Raw genomic sequence first — 21,620 nt, forward strand, 5'->3', positions numbered from 1 at the left:
CCACATCAAAAGTAATGCATGCATCCAGAAAGAAGTTCTACACCCCAAAGAACCAGTCAGGATCACACAAAACTTGGCAGATTCTACTTAAATGAGAGCTATTAAAATATAGTATTCTAGAAGGCAAAAAAAATAGAGGCATATAATCAAGGATAACTTAGGAAAGCTAAGTATAATGGGGGGTAGGGGTGGTAATGGAATAGTTTCAGTTATTTCTGATTAAAAACCAGACCTAAATAGGAACTTTGAAATGCAAACACGAATTGAGAAAACTAGAAAGGTGAATTTATTTGAGCATTTGTACAGAACTGTATGAAGTACTAACATTATACTGGGGAGAAGAGCCTAATGTCAAAACCTTAACAGTACCTGGGGAATTAATTGGTTTTGTTCTGAGGGTTTGACAGGGAGATAAAAGTGAAAGGGTCAAAGGAATACATTAGTATGGAAATAGGGAGAAGAGGTGGAACTTTCTGTTTATCAAAATTTAAAGTGTATGAGAAGAAGTTGGGGGGGGGGATCAGAAGAATCTCAAACAACTAAACACAGTTTGGTGGAAGTAGGTATTGGGGAGAACAGGATTTAAAGTGGGAGGATAATACCAGGAAGGGAATAGTGGAAAGCAAAACAAACTTCTGAAAGTTAATTTGTGGAATTTGTTGTATACTTTTTTGAAGTGGTTATGAAATGATTCACAGGTTCATGTACAATCTTCTTTGTGTTCTGCTTGGTATATGGAGATGCTCTTTTTTCTTTTAGTTGAGAATTTTAAAAAATTTGTACTTTTTACAGTAATGTCACATCTCAATGATTGTCTTCCTATATAAAAATCTCCCTTGTAACAAAAGTAGGCTAGAATACACTGACCCCAGTCTTGACCACGTCAAGATCTCACCTAAAATTCCACTGTGCTCCTGTCCAGAGAATGCACCCTTAGTATTCACCTCTGAAAATTGTCAGCTTGTTGCTCTTCCATTTGTTGACTGTTCAGTGCTAGAAGAGACTGAATGAAAAAAAGAAAAGAATATAAACAAAACATTTTAAAACTATATAATAGAAAACAAAAAGGAATTCAGAAGAGAACAAGGCAATTTTGCTACGGCTTTGTTAAATTTAATATTTACTTTTTAATATGTAATAGGAGTTCATAGTTTCATATGTTCATACGTTTATCATTTTCTTTTTCTGTTGACTAAGTTCATGAGAGAAAAGAAAAAGAAATGAACAATGTCCTCCACTGGCAGTCAGGAGACCTGGATTTTATTTCTATTCTAACTCCTTTCCCTATCCCCTTCCCTCTATTTCTTCCTTTTGAGATTATAATATCCTGTCTTTTGGACTTCACAAAATTGTTGTGATGATCAATGAAGCAATGATGTGGAAACACTATGTAAATGCATTGTATTATTGTTATTAATTGGAATATTGGATTGATAACTCTGTCTTAGGTGAAGCTCCAGTGTACACTGAGTAACCAAGGTTTTGGAGAGTAGATACTATTACTGTTTTGTGTCCTTTACTATATGTCCTATAAATTTCTCAGGAAATAGCTTGACAGTTATTTTTCCTGTTTTGAATATTTAAAAAACCTTTTTGTCAATAGCAGGTCTATGAGATTAAAACCACTAAATTCAATGTCATAAATGACATTTTCCACCAGGGGGAAAATATTTTAAGCAAAACAGACCAGTATGCTTGACTACAAGAATCAAAGGTTGTGTTTTGGTTAATACCCAGTTTCTGTTATCTTAAGTTTTACAGAGGTAAAAATTCCAGGCATCACAAATAACTTGTGTGAAAAATTTTGGGTCTTCCTAGTAGATGCATCTGATCCTTCCATGTTGGTCTTCCCACTGTGTATATCTCTGCAGTGCTCAAAAAAGTTTCAGTGTTTTCATTGTTTACTGGATAGACAAGTTATTTTAGTATGGCTTTTGAAAGGTCCTCTGAGATGTGAGACTTATCTTCTTCTGTTCTTCCTCTTTCTTAGAGACAAACTGGACTGCTCGTTGATTTTTACTTCATCTGTTCTCACTATACTTTCTGTTTTTCATAGACACTTAAACAAATTTCTGTTACATTTATTGATCTACATAACTTTTCTCCCCAATTAAATTGTAAATTACTTGAGTAGATACTTTTATTTATCTTTGCACCAAATTGCTCTAATAAGCCATAATAGTTAAATGTTTAAATATTTAATGGTTGGATCCCAAATTCCTTTTTTTTCTTTTTGGAAACATGAGATGTCTAAGATTTCTTTGCAAAAGTCTCAAATGATCCTTCGTAATATGGGAAGAACTGTATCATTTTAAGCATAGTTTGGATTTTTATAAAGCAGTAAGTAAAAGTTGATACATTTAAGAGAGATTTGTTGCTAAGTCATAGAGCCAGAGCTATTCTTGGGAAGAATAGTATTTGTGAGCCATCCCTTCCCTCCTTCCTGCCCCATTACATTTTTTTTTAAAGTAACCTTTTGTTCATTTTGTTTCTGCAGTTAGAGAAAACAAGGGGTCTAAAGAAGGCCTTACCCCAGTTGGCTCTGAATAAGTGACTACCAGAACTTTAACATCAAGTCCAGCTTTGCCCGCCAACCTGTCTGACATGTCGGGACCCGTGCCAAGCAGGGCCAGAGTTTACACTGATGTTAACACGCACAGACCCCGGGAGTACTGGGACTACGAGTCACATGTGGTGGAATGGGGGTAATTGTCTCCACTTGCTTCACTTTATTCCCCCAAAGGCTCTGACCCTTGTTGGATTTGGCTTTGTAATGTCTGGAAAGCTACTTGTTTGTGCAGCTGTAATACATCAAGGTTGAGGCCAGTGTGGTAGCTTGCATACATCTCTTAGATTTGCAAATTCTGTTTCTGATAATTATAATAATAATTTTGTTTCATTGACCTCACTATTTAAAAACCAGTGAATCCTAGCATTCTTTTCCCTGATATAAAGTATTTGCCTTAGATGTAGCTATTAGATATGAAGCAAATTAGACTTCTGTAGAAATACTTCACTAACCCAAGGAGTTTTGAGGATAGTATAACAATTGGTACTTAGATACATTAAGGAAGCCCCCAAATCTTGTCTAGGGTACTCTTGGAATTAGGGAACTTTCTTCTCCCATCCTTCAGATTTTGAATTCTATCTCCTGAATATTGTTCCCTTTTTTATGAAATGCAAAATAAAATCCCTAAATGCTTGTCTTTGTTAGAAGACTATGTGTCCTTGGAATTTGGCCCAAATATTCACTTAACAGTTATAGTGTCATTCGGTGCAGTTTGTTTAATGGTGGTAGTATCCATTTCCTCCCCAAAGTGGTCTATATTTATCAGGTCCGTACCTTGAGTGTAAGCACAAAAAAAAACTAATAAAAATATATGCAGGAGGACTGCCATTTCCTTCGTATTGTATTTTCTTGGCAAATGGATAAATTCCTGTGTTATTTCCATATCCTTTTCAAGTATAAAAAGGACACTTTGACTGGTTTTGATTGGCTGTAAGTTGCAAGTGGGTTGGTACTTAGTAAGAGTTAATTGCAACTACATAAGGAGATAGTAAGTCTGTTCAGATAAGAATCAAAAGCCAATACTAGTTAGTATAATTTTAATCAATAATCTAGCATTTGCACTCCTGTATTTCAGGCTCTGAGCTGTTTAGATAATACCTGTATTTCTACTTAGAGCAAACTTGGCCACTATCTTAATTTAAAGAATGCTTTGGGCTTAGTCCTGTTTAAATGTTGCTAAACATCTCTTTCAAGTTTTTGACATACTGCCATCTAATTTGCATGAATTCCTTCATTTATATGTTTATAGAAGAGAAGAAATGGGACAATTAAGCTTAACTTGTCCAAATTGTAAAGTGTTTATTCCATACCTGTTTTCATTTCCACATTTATATACATTCATAGTACTTCAAACCTTCCCATTATGTCTGGATCCATTTTAATTGTTTGAATAAAATATATGATCAATTAACTACTTAGTTGACTTTTAGTGCTCATTAAAGGAGCTTGTTTGGTACTTTTGTGGAGCAGAATTATCCAAAGTAGGAAATGGTAGGTTTGTACTAAAGTAGAGGAAAAGACCTATGTCCCTGTGGTTCATGAGCTACAGAATAGCCTACCAAAAATTTCTTCTTTCTAATCTTAAATGTGGCTGTTCTTTAAGATATACATTACAAAAAACGAAAGGATACATTTCACAATTTACTGGGTTTTTGCAAATGCAAATATAAGTACAGTCATTTTTAAAATCTCTTACTGCCTTCCCTGGTTAGAAGACATAGGCCCTCAAAAGAAGACTTGTTTCTTGGTAGTAAATAAATGTGAAGTCTTTTGAGATTGATGCTTTCTTTGTTTGCAGAAACCAAGATGACTATCAACTAGTTCGAAAGTTAGGCCGGGGTAAATACAGTGAAGTATTTGAAGCTATCAACATCACAAATAATGAAAAAGTAGTTGTTAAAATTCTCAAGGTAAGTGAAGGGAAAATTTTTAATATTCAGAGATAATTTGAAATGGAGTCTTTTGTTACTGTTTTAATAGTAGGAAAACAATAGACATTAGTACCTTGAATTTCTATATCACTTGTGATTTTCAATGGATTTTTGTATTTCTATACCTGTCTTATTTTCTAATAACTATATGTGAAGTAGATAAAGAAGGTTTCACTGTTGGAGGTACAGTGGATGTAAGTGAGTTGTCTGAGGTCATAACTAGCTAGTTAAGTAGCAGAACCAAGGCTAGAATACAACTCTTAATAACTTATGCTTTTATACTACCCAGTATTATTTCTCTGTGTGTTGACATATAGAGGACAGCAAAAAAAGTTTTAAATACAATTCTTTACTGGTCAAGTGAACATATTAGAATGAGAGAAATAAAGGAATTGTGAAAGTTGAGAGAAAAGAAATTATTTCTAGTTGCCGGGAGCAAGAAACACTTCACAAAAGGAGGCTGGTTTGAACTGGGCCTTAAAAAGCTGGTAGGATTCAAACGGCTGAGGAGAGGTATTCTAGAAGGACCAAAATTATCTAGCTGGGGAGGTGTGTTAACAAAAGGAAAGTAGTGTTTTAAGTGCAGTTGACAAGGTGGAAAGATGTTAAAAGCCTCCATATAGTGGGAGTAGAAGTTTCTAATCACTTTCCTGAGTTATAGCTACCCATTACAATTAGGCAGCATCTCTTCACTTAGCACTCTTACACTGGGAATTGAATGTCTTTTCTGAGTAATGTTTTGGGGGTAACAAATTTTTGTATGACATATGCTCGTGTGTGTGTGTGGAGAGAGAGAGAATGAGAATGAACACAAACCTGAGCTTCTGGGTCAATTGATTAAAAACATTTATTTATTGAATGCCTAGTAAGTATAAACCACAGTCTTCAAAAAAAAAGTGCTGTTAGAATGACAGGACTAGTTAAAGCAAAAAATAAAGTCACTAAAAATGCTAGTTACATAGTAGAATGCAAGTTTCTTGAGGGCAGGGACTACAGTCTCATTTTGAAGAGTGCCTAACACATAGTAGCTGCATAAACGTGGTAATTGAAGGCAATATAGGATATATGCTAAATGAAGGCTATATAGACCAATGCTGCAGAAGAAGAGAAAGAAGGCATTGATTATAGGTTAGAGTAAATAGCTATTGTGGCCCCTTCCAATTAAAAGATTACATGATTCCAGTATTATAATCAGGAAAAGCTTATAATATTATAAAATTTATAAAATGATAAAGTATTATAATCAGGGAAGACCAGAGCCTTGAAGATAGGTAGGATTCAAGTAAGAGGGAAAGAGTTGGAGAGGTGGTAATATCGTGTTGTTAGGCAGGAATATGAATGGTTTGTTCCTTGTCCCCTAAATACATCTATCTGGCGGAGAGTTTCTGTGTTGTTAATTACTAGGCTTTGAATTCAAGACCAGTGAATTTGAATTGTGAGGGACTTTGAGAATAGCTTGGAGAGAGGGGCATTCAACTTCTCAGCTACGCATTTAAATTTTTACTTTTTAAACTTTTACAAAGAAGAATAGTTAAAATTGCATTGGATTTTCATGAGACTGCATTATAGACCATAATCATTTCCAAGCTATGCCAGTGCCATGATAAAGGTCCTGTTTTGTGCATATCTGAATATAACCATGGTAGTCATTATCTTTGTGCACCTTTGAAATACTCTTGAATATTATATTTTACTAAAATGACTTTCTCCCATTTTAGCCTGTAAAGAAGAAGAAAATCAAGCGTGAAATAAAGATTTTGGAGAATCTTCGAGGTGGTCCCAATATAATCACGCTGGCAGATATAGTAAAAGACCCCGTGGTGAGTATGGTAGAAGTTAGCAAGGCCCACTGAGGTTGGGTTTGACTTAGAATAAAACTGGCCTCTTTCTGTTTTTTTCCCTCGGCCCTTTAAGTCCTGCTTTTGAAATGCTTAATCAGATCAACCATTTAATCAGATTAGCTTCTTTCTTTCAAAGAGACCTCCACCCACAGACTATTTCTTATTCTTCTAGGATAAGAGACTGATAGCACTGGAAACTGAAATGTGTTAATCCATTTTGCAAACTCAGGTCCGATGCAGATGGGCACGCATTTTGGGCTGCCTAGAGCCTGGTGAGACTTCAGCTCCATGTCTTCTGTCTGAATCCATCCCAGAAATTAACTAAGTGTGGTGATTATCTGAGGGGGGAGGGATCTTAGCACTAGAGGGTTTTCTGCTACTGAGGCTGAGGCCGAGACTGCCAAACTCACCACAAAGAGCCTGCAAAACAGTGTGCCAACCAGAGATTTCATTGTTGCTAATTTTTGTTTTCTTTTTTTCCCCAGTCACGAACACCTGCCTTGGTTTTTGAACACGTAAACAACACAGACTTCAAGGTATAATATGTGACAGACCTTTTCCGTTGTTGATTTTCGATCTGTTACATGACTTTTCACTAGAAATGATGCCATCAGAAGGGCCTACATCCAAGTTGCTTTAAGAGGGAAAGTATCATCTTGACATAGTATATTTCAAGATGTAAAAATTCAACAATCTTTGTATTTTGCCATTCCATTCATTTGATAGTGCCTAACAAAAATCTGTACTTGACTTCGCACCGCCCTGACCCACTTGCTGAAAGATTTCCCCTGAACAGAAGAAAGCAGTACTTGCTTAGTTAGGGTCTACTCAGAGATGTAGTTTCTAAGAGAACACATTATTGTGTCTAAAAGCAAGGGCCTTCTTTACCTTAGGATAAGGGTGCCTCATGCCACAAGGCAGGTTCCCCACCCCGTCTTAGGAAAATTATGAAGCTCTCTTACCTTCTTACTTTAGGATAATTATGAAGAACTTCTAAAAAGCTCTGAAGTTTTTAAAGTAACCTTTAATGCTTGATGTGACAGTAGACCAAATCCTATTAGAACACATACTACTTATACAAAAAAGGATTTCCTAGCTTAATTCACTGACATATATTTTAAATAGTTTTCAGTTCAACAGAATTCTTTCATGACCAAGAATTGTCTAGGCTATAGGAACTCAGAGAATTTTGAAGTTATGAAGGGATTTGACATGCATTTCATATTTCACATCATTCCTGTAACAGGAATATCAAAAATTTCCTTTGGCAACCAAAAAAAAGGAAAAAGAAACATTTTGTTTAGAATCATATTAATAATAACTGGAAAAGCCCTCTTTAGCACATCATCGTCCATTTATTAAACAACCAAAAAAAGTCTTTGGAAACTAAAGAAGAGATTATCAGATTGTGCTGCATTTGCTTTTGAATTGGAACCAGGACAAAAGCACTGTTGAATTGACTCTGCTTGTTTGGCACCATTTTAATCCTACGTGTTGGGTGATAATCTGCAGTGCTGGGTGCATTAACCAAGGATTATATATTCCCTATTGAAGTGATACTGTGTGTTCTCAACAGCTTTTTACTAGTATATCACAGATATAAGGAGAGGATCAATGTAGTACAGAGCACTGAACTGAGAACTGGGCATGCTAGTTTATTTACATCTCAGTTATGACTTTGGGTAGTTCACTTCCCGTGGCCTTGGTTTCCTTCTTTGTACAATGAAGGGAATTGTGCTATCACTTCCAAAGTCACATACATCTGTAGTAATCCATCATGTATTTCCCCCGCATAATGAACCTAAATAGTTCCTCTTCACTACATAGCTGGGTTAAAAAACTAGTGTCCTTAACGTGAACTTTAGACAAGAGAAAACAAGGTCAGTAAGTTAGGACTGGAACAATGGTGCTTTGGAAAGTTATCAAAGTAGGTCTCCATTTGAATTACTAGAAACAAGAATGAAAAAATTACCTTCCTGTTGGCATTACTTCATCCTGAGTTATTGTATTTGTCTTCAACAGCAATTGTACCAGACGTTAACAGACTATGATATTCGATTTTATATGTATGAGATTTTGAAGGTAAGACTTTTAATGGTGATTTGGGGAATAAGCTTTATTATAATCAGATGTCTTCTGTTACTGAAAGTAGGACCATCTTGAAAGTGGTCCTAAAATTCTTAATTGCCCAACTATTGTATGCAAAGCAAAAAATTAAAAGGAAACACGAGTTTAAAAAAAAAACAACTCTTCCAATATAGTGCTCATGGAGCTTTCTAAGAGGCAGGTTTTGGTTTGATATAAGGAAAAACTAACAATTAGAGCTGCTGCTGGAATTATTGGCTCACTGGAGGTCTTCTAGAGAAGACTTAGTCACTGTTCATTAGAGATTGTTGTAGGAATTGAATTAGATGGCCTCTGAAGTCACTTCTAACTGAGATTCTGTGATTGGTCCTATTGAGACTAGTGAATTTAGTATAAAATAATAAGTCAGCAAGAAATTTGGCCTAGGAATCTCTTCTCTGGTACTGAGTGGCACCGTGGGGACTTTATAAAACAATATATTATATTACTGATTTAATTGGGGTGGGTATGGTAGAGCTCCCAACCCGTGTTGGCCTTTGGTATACTTAGTATTTAATGAATTGCTTTAGCCAAAAAACTTGGCACTTGCTGGTCAACTTTCTGGTGATAAGCCTCTCCTTACAGACCTAGATTGGTCTTTGAATGATAGGTTCATTGTTTTATTGCTTAGCCTATCCTTCAAGCCTTTCCATATTAGTGTAAGACCTATGAAACCTTGTGCTGAACTGGCATCGCTTTTCAGACCTCAGGATCATCTTTATGCCATAATACAGCACCTAAATAAGCCTTTGTTAGAGGTTCTTTTATCAAGCCATGGAAATTATAGTTGGTTTTATAACTGCCTAAAGAGAATTCAGTTCTGAATTGAACCAAACATTTACTAAGCACTTACTATGTGTCAAACACTGCACTGAGTGTCACTGGAGGTACAGAGATGGATAAGATACAGTCTTTATCCTTAAGAAATTGCCTTTTTTTATAATCTTATTTTCCTTAATAGGTTTTTCATTGGAATATCATTAAAATGATTATGTCATAAGAGCATGGGTTGTGGTAGGTTTGGAAGGTTTAAATCAATGAGCAGTGTGGTTTGGGGTGAATCAAGGCAATTGGGAGGGATCTGGGACATGTGATATGTATTGATGATCTCCACTATATTTTATTCATCCTTATTTTCAAGATTAGGAAAGCTAGTTATGACTAAATTAGAACATCTTCAAGGCCCTTCCATAATTTTATCTGATAAACACTCCTCACACATCCCCCCATTCAAAGGCTGTCATCAGGCAAATCAAGAGCAGATGACCTGCTGTCCAGTTCCTAAGAGATTATCCCATGGTTTATTTAAACCTGTTGTTGAAGAGTACTGATTGATAGTGGACTTTGATTCTTAAAATTAATTAAATGCCAAAGTACTTAGTCCCAAATTGGGCCCAATAGATATAAGAACTCTTATTAGTTCAGAAGATATAACTGTCTCTTTTTATGTCCAGTGAAGATTGACCTAACAACTGTGGTAAGACAGAACATGACAAGTGATATCAAGGGAGATAATTGTAATGGACAGAACACTGACTTTAGATCAGAGGACCAGCATTCAGATCCAGATACTGCTACATGTATAACCATGGGCAAGGACTTTTATACCCTCTTCCCCCATCTCAGCTTCAGTTTCTTTACCTGTAAAATGAAAGGGATAGACTAAATAGTCTCTAATGGCCCTTCTAACTCAACCGGTGATTCTGTACAATATCTTTCAGTGGCTTTAAAAGAAAAATTCTTTTTAAAAATATATTGATATTTTTTATTTTTATACCACATTCATTTCCAAATGTATTCCTGTCTCCTCCCCTATTCATCATGATAATCCCTTTTAACAAAGATTTTTAAAAGGAAAAAATGTTTGTATACCATTCTACATCCATAGTCCCTCACTTTTAAAAAGGAGAAAGAAATGAATATTCCTGTTTTCTTCTCTAGGGCTAGAGTGCTCTCATTCTGCTGTTAAATCATGTCAAGTCAGCAGGCATTCATTAAGCACCTTTATGCCCGGCACTGTTATAATAAACTTCGTGGATACAAAAAAAATGCAAAAATTGTAGGCCTCAATATGCTACAAATATACTGGACTTGTCCCTGGGAGGAGTAAGTCCAATTTGCCCTTCAGAAAGGGCAATAATTTGAGCAACTCCTGTCAGCTGACTTAGCTATTTTGGCAAGTTCCAAAGGTTATACCGCCCTCTTCACCTTAGTTAGAAATTGGATACTGCTATTTTGTGATGTGGCAAATCCTAGTTTGAAAACAGAATATTTTATTTAAGAAGAAGACAGTGTGAAGTCTCTGTTCTTGGGGTCAAATGGCCTAGGTTCTCATGACTGTGCCACTAATTTACTTTTGAGACATTTGTGAAAGTTAACTTTACCTCTGAGCTACAGTTTCTTCATCTTTAAAAATGCAGGTTATTCTTGCACTCTGTACCTCACTAGACTAGAAGTGAGGACAAGTCCATTGTAAACCTTGAAATATTTTGGAAATATGAATTATTTCACTAAATATAAACCTTTTTAGGAGGATGATTATCTATGTGCTACCAAATGCACAAAGCTAGTGCATATATATCAGAATTACAATGCCATCCTAGATTAAACTAGGGTATAGCACTATAAATCTTATATGGTTGAATAGATACTAGACATAGGAACCAGAAGAATCAGGGTTTTAATATGTCTCCCCTTTATCCTCATCTCAGCTCCAGTTCTCTTTCTGAGGCCTCAGTTTTCTTATTTTGTACAATGAGGGAAGATTGGAATACACCACCTCTAAGCTCTCCTTTGGTTCTATGTCCTGGGGCTACTTTCAGCTTTGAAATTTTCAGTATTCTAAGGTCCCCTCCAACTCAAAAGGCTCTGAGTATTTCAATTCTAACATTCTGTGATTTTGATTACTGCTGAAAAAAATAAACCATTCAGGTGGTCTTTGTCAAAACTATTAAAGAGTTAGCACTTCCAAAGGAGAAATAGTTGTTTATATTTGACTTTTTTACCTATAGGTGATTGTTCCTAGAAGTGTGAAGACTTCATCAGAGAGAAAATTGATAGTAATACAATAGTGGACACTTAAGCTTCTAGAACTGAAATATAAGTTAGCATGTAATTTCACAGATTGATCCTTTTCTTCCTTCACACGTTCTCTCTCTCTGCAGGCCCTGGATTATTGTCATAGCATGGGGATTATGCATAGAGATGTTAAACCTCATAATGTCATGATCGATCACGAACACAGAAAGGTATAAAGCAGCAAACTAAGGTTTCATTTGTTTTCATGATCAGATCCAACATCTACTTTCAACTGCAACATGTTTTTGTTGCATCATTGCTGGGGATAAAATCTAGGAAGAGAGTCAGTGTGAACAGGAAAGTTTTTGAGCCAGGAATTGGAAGACCTGGGTTCTTATTCCAAATCTGTTGATAACAATCTATGAGTTCAAGTCAATCCAGTTTGCATTTTTGGTGTCTCATTTTCCTCACATGTATAGTATATTTAATAATACCTAACCTGCCTAACTTAAGTTGTTTTGAGAGCCAATAGTGTATGAAAGTGTTTTGAAAATTATAAAATGCTGCTAATCTCACATGTGTCTAGATCTTTATTATTACGAAGAATTCTCATATTGATTATTTCATTTGATTCTCACAATATTCTTATAAAGTAGGCAAGGTAGATATCATCTTTCTTTTAAACATAAGGCAGTTGAGGCATAGAGAAGTTGTGGCTTTCCAAAAATCACACAGCTAATAAGTAAACTGAGGCAGGTCTAAATCCTAAAACTTTTGATTCCTAGTTTCATTGTTCATGCTATAATTTTAGAGGAAAAAAATATTTGGGGGATTTTTTTTATATAACACTTTTTACTAAAGAAATGCAAAAAAGTAAATTTAAATAAAGTCTATTAAAACATGGCTCTGGAAAATATTAGATTGAGTTATCCTTTGGCCAAAAGTTGTATCTGGGAAATATTAGATTGAGTCATCCTTTGGCCAAAAGTTGTATAATGTTAAGTTTCTTATGATGAGCAAGCCAGTTACTTGGAGACAAGTGATAATTCCCATCTGTTTTAAGCTTTAAGAATGATGGGCAACTAATGTAGTGAACTGGTATCTAGTGCCATTTAATAGAAATAGCCTTAAAAATGCTTACAGTGTGCAGAACACTGTTTGTTATAGGCACTTCAAAGGAGTTTTGGTAAGACTTTGTCCCTACTGTAATAATGGTAATAAGGTGTGTGGGAGGGGAGTCTGTGTCTTTCTGTGTCTTGTTCTTGTGCGTGCGTGCACACAAAGGTGACAAGTGAAAATTAAAGATTCACATAAAGTACTATGGGACTCACATTTGATAAGAAAGCAGTTGCCCAGATGAAAGAACAAGACTGCATGTGGAGAAAGTGACAACTGATCTGGGCCTTGAAGTTAATGAAGGGTTTCAACAAGTGGTGTGTAGTATGAAACTATTCCTGATAAACAGTAAGGGTAAAGGCATAGAAGTACAAGAAAGGCATCAGGAACAGCAGATTATTCAGTTGATGAAAATGTAATTCTGAAGGGAAGGAGTCATACAGAAGTGGAAAGGGACAGTTCAACTTCCTATCATTCAGACACTAATTCTTCACAAGCACAGTTTTCATGTGTGTATTGGGGCGTGGTGGTAGGGAGGGTGTGGATGTGGATGTTTTGTCCATTGAGATTATATTGCCATGACTGGTTATTTTCTGTCTTGGAGGAGGACTATTTTTGTTTAGAGCTTTACTTTTTCAAAGATCTCAAGATGACTTTCTCCCTCTTTTTTTTTCCCCCTAGCTGCGACTAATAGACTGGGGCTTGGCTGAATTCTATCATCCTGGCCAAGAATATAATGTCCGAGTGGCTTCACGGTATTTTAAAGGTCCTGAGCTTCTTGTAGACTATCAGGTGAGAAGTACAAATGAGATTCAAGTTAGGAGTGTTTATTATATGTGAAGCAGCGTTAGTTTATGCCAACACAAATGGCTCTTAATTTGCCTTGCTGTTTCTACCTGGTTAAAAACTAAACTTGATTACCAACAAATTGGTCACCGTAATCTGACCTTGTGATCATAGATGCAAAGAGCATTAGGGTTGTATACTCAATTTTGTTCAAAATGCTGAGTGCATAAATCCCCCATGTAAAATGCTTAGTGAGATGGAAAAAGCATTGTATTTAAAGTCAGAGGACCTAACTTCGGGGCCGTATCTCTGCTACTTGCTTACTTTTGAGAACTTGGCCAAAAAAACCCACTGAGCTTTAGTTTCCTTATCTTTAAATACCGTGTTTCCCCGATAATAAGACACTGTCTTATTATTTTTTTTTTGGACAGAAAAACACCAGAGGGCTTATTTTAATGAACATTGATAGCAATTTTAATAAACGGGTAAATGTGAACAAAAAAATGTACCAGCAAGCAAATCACTGGGGAAGAACAGGATGAGGTGCTCACTGCTGCAGCTCTGATTGGATGCAGCTCGGAGTGCGGCGTGCGTTTCACGGGGGGGGGGGGGGGGGGGGGGGGCATACAGAGGGTACCGTAATGTAGCATATAGTGCAGGGGATCACCTTCACTACAGTAGCAATCTCAATAGGGCTTATTTTCGGGATAGGTCTTATTATCGGGGAAACACAGTAAGTGTCGGTCTGTCTTTCCCTCAGGCTTTCGATCTTAAACCCCGTTCTTCACCCACACCAAGAACTTCAATCCTTCAACCTCTCAGCTCTCCCCCCCAGACATAACCCTGCTGTAGCTATCATCTCCTTTTCCCCTCTTGACCTCTTGGTGAACTAGTTCAAATCTACATTATACTATATATATACACCATATACATATACATTCCGTTGAGTTCTATACTGTCTTATCTTATCATCTATCTTGCCCCTGCCAAGCCTTGGACTTGTATTTCTACTCTCCTCATCCTTCATTCTTACATATGTGCTGTTGAATGAAATGAGAAAATCATGAAACCACACTGACTGGTTCCACTACAAATTTATATTACACAGTCTCAACTATGTCTTCACTGTTGCAAGGAAATTCTTTTTCCCTTACTCAGCACAACAGCTCTTCCAAAACTTTTCAAACCTCTCATGTCTCCCTCTCTTCCCACTGTCTCAACTGAGAACCTTATCTCATGTTTTACTTGGGGGGGGGGTGATATTCATTAAGAGCTCCTCCTCATTTCATATTACCCAGATACCTTTAACCACTATCTACTCTACCCCATCTCACATAAAGAAGTAGCCCTTCTTGGGGCAGCTAGGTGACAAAATGAATAGAGCACTGGCCCTGGAGTCAGGCGGACCTGAGTTCAAGTCCGGCCTCAGACACCTGACATACTTACTGGTGGTGTGACCTTGGACAAGTCACTTAACCTCAATTGCCTTCCCTTCCCCCCTCTAAAAACAAAACCAAAAAAAGACACACACAGAAGTAGCCCTCATCCTTGCTAAGACTAACCTCTCAAACATGCATCCCATTCCATCTTCTCTTCTCCAGCTGATTCCTTCTCATTACTACTCTCTGTTACCCTCAATCTCTCCCTGTCTAATAGCTGCTTCCATACTTCCTACAAATATATCCACTCTCTTCACTCCTTGATCCCATCCATCCTTCTCAGTCTTCTTCCTTCTTCTGTGTAACTTTTGACATGTTGATTACCCTCTTTACCTTGATACTCTGTTTTCTCTCTTTCTTTCTTTTTTTTAAGCAATTGGGGTTAAGTAACTTGCTCAAGATTACACGGCCAGGTGTGTCTGGGTGGGTGCTAAGTATCTGAGCCCGGATTCGATCCCGATCCCCAGGTCATCCCGACACTGGGGCCGATGCTCTTACTCGCTGTGCTACCTGGCCGCCCCTAGGTTTTCCTGATATCACTCTCTCCTGGTTCTCCTACCTTACTGCTCCTTCTCAGTGTCTTTTGCTATATCTTTGTTCAGGTCACTCCTGCTTAACCCTGAGTGTCCTCCAGGACTCTGTTCTGGGTCTTCTACTCTTCTTCCTCTATACTTTTTCAGTTGATGATCTCATCATCATTTCCTGTGGATTTCGTTATCATCTCTATGCTGATGATTCTCAAATGTATTTATCAAATATACTCATCTAGCCTAACCTTACTGTTGACCTTCAGTCTCACATTTCCAACTTCTAGAGCTGGGGGATGTCTAGTAGACACTTTAAACTCTTATATGCCTAAAACTGAGCTCTTTTTCTCCCCAGACCCTCCATTTTTCACTTCCTTAATAATGTCAAGGGTATCACCATTGTCCCAGTCACTCAGTCTTGCAATCTACCTGTCGTTCTCAACTCATTCTCACTCTCGATATTCACACTGTTGCTGAGACTGGTTAATTAACCTTGTTAACATCTCTCAAAATCTCTTCTCTCCTCTGACACTGTCACTACCCTGATGAAGACTCACCACCTCATGCCTAGCTAGACTCTTGCAGTAGCCTGCTGGTTGGCCTCCTTGCAGCAGGTCTCCCCCCCCACTCTAGTCCATCCTCCACTTAACTGTCACAGTGATCTTCCTTATACCCAGGTCTGATCACATCACACTCACACAACACATCGCACCTCCAACAAATGAACTCTAGTGACTCCCTGCCATTTTCAGCATCAGATATTTCAACATCTTCTATTTGGTGTTCAGAGCCCTTCATAACCTAACCTCCCTTCTCCTGCCTCATATATTTAGTCTTCTTAACTCTCCCTCTGTGATCCAGTGATATTTGCCTCCTCGGTGATTCTAGAACAAGACATTCCATCTCCTGACCCTGGGCACTTTCACTTCTGTCCCCTAGGCCTAGAAAGCTCTCCCTCCTCATCTGTATCTCCTCTCCCAAGTCCCACCTGAAATCCAAATTCTACAGAAACCTTTCCTGATGACCCTCAATACTAGTGCCTTCTTTCTGTGGATCATTTCTGATTTCCTGTACGCGGCTCATGTGTCTTGTCACCTCCCTTAGACTGAGCTTCTTGAAAGAAGGAGCTGTCTTTACTTTTCTTTGTATCCCCATCACTTTGCACAGTGCCTGCATCTAGTAGGTGCTTAATAAATGCTTTCTGACTGACTAAAAACTTTTCAAGCATCCTGCTCATTCTGAATACTCTGACCTTCTAGTGATTGAAGACACCCTGTCCCCATGTTAGCCAACTCAAATTGTTTCAAAGTTCTTCATTATATTGAGTCATAATCTGCCTGCTTGTTGCTTCTACCCTTTGGTCCTACATCTCATCTCCGGAGCCATGAGAAACAAGTATAACTACTCTTCTGTGAGACAATTCTTCATATACTTGAATGCATTTTTCATCTCCCAATAACTCTTAGGATAATAAAATTTTAGAATTGGACCTTAAATTTCAAGTCAAACACTCCTCCCTCTTCTGTGCATGTGGAAACTGAGACTCAAAGTAATTTTTCCTACATCACAAAACTGACTTATAATAAAGCTGGAACTAAACCTAAGTTCTCCTCACTCCCAGGCTGACATTCTTTCCAGTAGTACTTCATCTCTTTTTTGATCTATATATACCTAGTTTGACCCATTTCTCATATGAAAATCTTCTAACTTTAGTGGACCACATGAAGAACCTGATGAAAAGAATGAGCTTGTATTTGATCCTAAACTTATGGGACTAGTATAAGATATTGTAACTAAATCAATAGTACCTACCAAATCTTAATTAGAAATTGTAGGTATCATACATGCAAATCTTTAGATTAGGCTATATACATGGCACTTTGTTGTTTTCCTAACTCTGTGTCTTTTGAATTCAACACCCTTCCTCCACACTAAATTACGGTCAGCTAACATCAAATGATTTATAAATTCTAAGTGAAGCTTAATGCACAGCCCCGGGAAGTGTGTTGAAGATTGGACCAAGTTAATCATGAACAATTCCAAAGGATTTCTATATTCTCTGTTCTTTTGTGCAGATGTATGATTACAGTTTGGATATGTGGAGCTTGGGTTGTATGTTGGCAAGCATGATCTTTCGGAAGGAGCCATTTTTCCATGGACATGACAATTATGATCAGGTGATATGCTATGACATTTATTTGCCATCAGGAAAATACCATTTCTTGAACTGAAATTTGCAAGCATCACAGTTGGGAATATCTCCCCAAACACTTTCACAAATTTTATGTTGAATGTTAAAGGGTTAATTGCCATAAGAAATATTTTATGAGCCTTGTCCTGACACTTCCTATAGAAAGGATGAGATGACTGCTTTGATAGAACTAAGGAGAAAGGAACTTGTGTTTTGTTTTACATTTACTAATAAAAGCATATCTCACCTAATGTCATTAATTGGTTCTGTAAAAATACACAGTTGGGCAAAACAAAGGTCACTGAAGTGTTCAACAAGAAGCACGTCTGTGTCATGTCATGTGCAAAATGTCAGCATGTTACTGACCAGTTGATTGCACTTGAGACAGCCAGAGGTATGCATATAATAATAGCTTCATTCATATTAACATTTTATGTAATTTACCTTATTTGATCATCATGCCAATCCAGTGAGGTATAGCTCAAGGTACAGAGATCATTGAAATTTAGAACTGAAGTAGGCATCTTAGAGATCACTCTACCCTCATCATTTTACACACAAGGAAACGTAAGATCCAAAGAGGTAAAAATGACTTGTCCAGAGTATCAGAACCAGGATTTGACTATAGCTCCTCTGACTTGATTTTGAGTATTCTTGCAATCCTCATTTTACAGATAGACTTACTCAAAGTCTCACAGCTAGTATAAGTGGTATGTGTAGTGAAAAAATAGTACTGGATTGAGAATTAGGAAACTTGGGTTCTAATCCTGGTTTTGTCACTAACTGGCTATGTGATCTTGAATAATTTATCACATGGCCTATGTAGACTCATTTTCTTACCTATAAAATAAAGGTGTGCAGGGTGGCTAGGTGGCACAGTGAATAGAGCACAGGCCCTGGAGTCAGGAGGACCTGAGTTCAAATGTGGCCTTAGACACAACACAAAAACTAGCTGTGTGACCTTGGGCAAGTCACTTAACCCCAATTGCCCTCCAAACAGCAAATAAAATAAAGGTGTGCATCTCACATCTTAGGCATCACAAATGTAGCTTATCTGACCCTTTGGATTTTCAGCAAAATATTTTTTTAAAAATTAGTTAGCGCATATGAAAGAATATATCAGTAGGGCTTAACCACCTTGCCTTGTGGGAATATATGGGACCTCCTTACTCTATAAAAGTACATGCTGATTCATACTGAAGTAGAAACTGAGAGCCACTGTCAGTGATAAAAATCTAGAATCATAAGAAGATGTGTACTGACTGAATACACCCACAGATCTCAAGAATAGCTCAATCTTTTGAATGCTGATATTCTCACTAACCTGATCAAAGTTGTTCTATGGCAGTCTTTACTCATGAAAGGATCAGTTACTGATCCTAGGATTTTTCCTTTCTCTTCTGGCCATAGCAGCTATTTTTCAAGTGTTCCTAAAATTATATATATATATATATATACATACACACATATAAATATATAAAAGGATTGGCACCATGTTTAGTCTGCCTAACAAATACCGTGACTAGCTAGTGTTTACAGGTCAACATGAAAGTCTGCCTTTTTTCACCACCTCCTTAAAAAATATGGGTATCGGGGCAGCTAGGTGGTACAGTGAACAGAGCACCAGCCCAGGAGTCAGGAGGACCTGAGTTCAAATCTGGCTTTAGATCTTTAATTAACACTTACTAGCTTTGTGACCTAGGCCAAGTCATTTAACCCTAATTGCCCTGCCTTCCCCCGCCCCAAAAAAAAGCAAAAAGAAAAAGTGGGTAGCTCCATTGGTCTTAGAAAGCTCATTTAATTGGTAATTCCCTTTCTGTTGCTTAGTCTTATCTTTATGTATATGTTTACATTGTATTTTGTTTGTTTTGTTTTTTGTCATTTAACTTAGTTGGTAAGGATAGCAAAGGTGCTGGGGACAGAAGACTTGTATGACTACATTGACAAGTACAACATTGAACTAGATCCGCGCTTCAATGACATCCTGGGCAGGTAAGTCAGAGAAGGAGAGACATGGTTGGCCTGGGCCAAGGAGGGCTGCCTTTGTCTTTCTCAGAAGGAAAGCTTGACCGTTACAGAAGGAGGGAGAGTTAGGTTCTAGTTGCCTGCAGTGCTGCAGTATGCCACATATAGGAAGCCTATCTTTGAAAGTGTGGCTGGGGCTGAGTGGCAGTTTTCCAACCCTCAGTGTTATGTTTGGGAAGGGAAGAGCATGGAGTGGGAAGAGCACTGCACTAGGGCTGAAAGGGCCCTCACTGCGAGGCATAGCACTGCCACTTCCTCATTATATGACCTTGAGCACAGCATTTTTAGTTGAGTTCCAAGTTCCTCCTCTCTATAACAAGTAGGTTGGACTACATGATCCTTAAGGCCCCTTCCAGCTCTAATGTTCCCTGTTTGGTTTCATTTTCAGTGAATGAAATCATAATTCAATAAATCCAGTCACATTCTCATCTTTACTTAACCTGCTTCTTCAAAATAGACAACTGTCCAGGAAGAAAAGGAAAGGAACTACATGTTTTGAATCACACCTCTGTACCTACATACAAGAAATTGGTTCCTCATCATTAGAGATTACATAGGAGTAGCTAATAATCACTTATTAAAATGAAAGATTCTTTTGGAGCTAGAAACTCATTGGGCAAGAGACATTGCTTCAGTGTTGACATTAGAAGGAGAGAGAAAAGGGCAAATTTCACGAGTCCGCTATCTTTGTAGTAGCATGTGACCCCCTGAAGTAAATTGATTATTGTTGATTTCAGGAACATATGTCAATTTTTTTCCCCCCAACAGCACATACTTCATATTTTCTATTTATTTTGTTGCCAACAAGTGGCAAGAATAAGAGTGAAACTGTCCTCGGAGTCCAATAGCAACTGTTGATGATTTTGATCACTTTGTTTGCCATAGGCTCAGCTCCCAGTTCTCTAAGGAGAAATGAAACCTCTCACTAACAGTTGTACTTGTCTAATTGTTGTCTTCCTTCATTGTTCTGCAGGCACTCCCGTAAGCGATGGGAGCGTTTTGTTCACAGCGAAAACCAGCACCTAGTCAGTCCAGAAGCCCTTGATTTCTTGGACAAACTGCTGCGATATGATCACCAGTCACGACTCACCGCAAGAGAGGCTATGGAACACCCTTATTTCTGTGAGTAAAACCTCCTGAATTCTTTCTTTTTCCTCTTGATCCTGTGACTCCTGCCACACTAACAACAAAGTCTTTATGTGTAATGCTTCTCTTTGGCAGTCTGATCACTGGTTAGAAGAGTTCAGAACAAACTAGTAGCCTTACATTTATTGTTGCTCTCATGAGACTGTAATGATAAAAGTGGTTTGGTACAGTGTAAATTCAGATCATTGAACCAGGAATCAGGTTCACTAAGCTTTCTCTAGTATGGGGTCTACCTCTCACAAGCTCTATGATCTTTTTCAAGTCATTTGTGTTCTCCTGTTCTTCATTTTTCTCTCCAGAATCATTATTAGATGAGGAGAACTAGATGTTAAATAAGAATCCTTTCAGCTCCAAATTTTTATGATTTTTTTAATTGTTCCATAATTTATATGTGAAGAAGGTGATTACCTACACTGAGTGAAACAGTCCATGGAGTGGGAATCAAAAGACCTAGCTCTACCTTTACTTTACTTTGTCATCTTGGGCAACAGTAATACCAGTAGCTCACATTTATGTGACACTTTTAAGGTTCCCACTCAGTTTTCTCCTCTAAAGTGAAGGGGCTATATATCAGATGATTTCTAAGGTCCCTTCTAGTTATGCTATTCTGTATTCCTAAGAGTTAGTTCTGCCATTTCTTAATATTCTGTAACATCCAGAAATCTAACTTGTCATATATCATTTTAAAGTTTATAAAGCATGCTGTGTTATCGTATTCAATCCTCACAACAACATTGTGAGGCTGCTACTGTCATTATCCCCATTTTTCAGATAAGGAAACTGACTTAAATGACTTGTCCAGGGTCACACAGCTAGTAAGTTCCTGAAGCAGAATTCAAACTTGGTCCTTAAGTCATAAGCCCTAAGTTACACTAAAGTGCCATTATATAAATGTGTTCAGATGATC

At 37.5% G+C, this 21,620-nt stretch overlaps 1 protein-coding gene across 2 annotated transcripts in view; it reads left to right on the forward strand.

Moving 5' to 3' along the window:
- CSNK2A1 (casein kinase 2 alpha 1) overlaps positions 1–21,620 on the forward strand; it is a 55,903-nt gene that overhangs the window by 31,764 nt on the left and 2,519 nt on the right. For both annotated transcript variants that reach the window (XM_069073882.1, XM_069073881.1), the window contains 10 exons: positions 2,498–2,705; positions 4,368–4,479; positions 6,219–6,320; positions 6,827–6,877; positions 8,364–8,423; positions 11,630–11,713; positions 13,281–13,391; positions 17,427–17,528; positions 19,434–19,534; positions 20,541–20,689. In XM_069073882.1, the coding sequence (XP_068929983.1) occupies positions 2,605–2,705; positions 4,368–4,479; positions 6,219–6,320; positions 6,827–6,877; positions 8,364–8,423; positions 11,630–11,713; positions 13,281–13,391; positions 17,427–17,528; positions 19,434–19,534; positions 20,541–20,689 (973 nt within the window). In that variant the 5' untranslated portion in view covers positions 2,498–2,604. The remainder of the gene's footprint in view (positions 1–2,497; positions 2,706–4,367; positions 4,480–6,218; positions 6,321–6,826; positions 6,878–8,363; positions 8,424–11,629; positions 11,714–13,280; positions 13,392–17,426; positions 17,529–19,433; positions 19,535–20,540; positions 20,690–21,620) is intronic.

This window comes from Petaurus breviceps, unplaced genomic scaffold (genome assembly GCF_028583685.1).
Source record: "Petaurus breviceps papuanus isolate PSGF00001 unplaced genomic scaffold, PetGlider_PUasm1.0 90879, whole genome shotgun sequence".
NCBI classification, from domain to species: domain Eukaryota; kingdom Metazoa; phylum Chordata; class Mammalia; order Diprotodontia; family Petauridae; genus Petaurus; species Petaurus breviceps.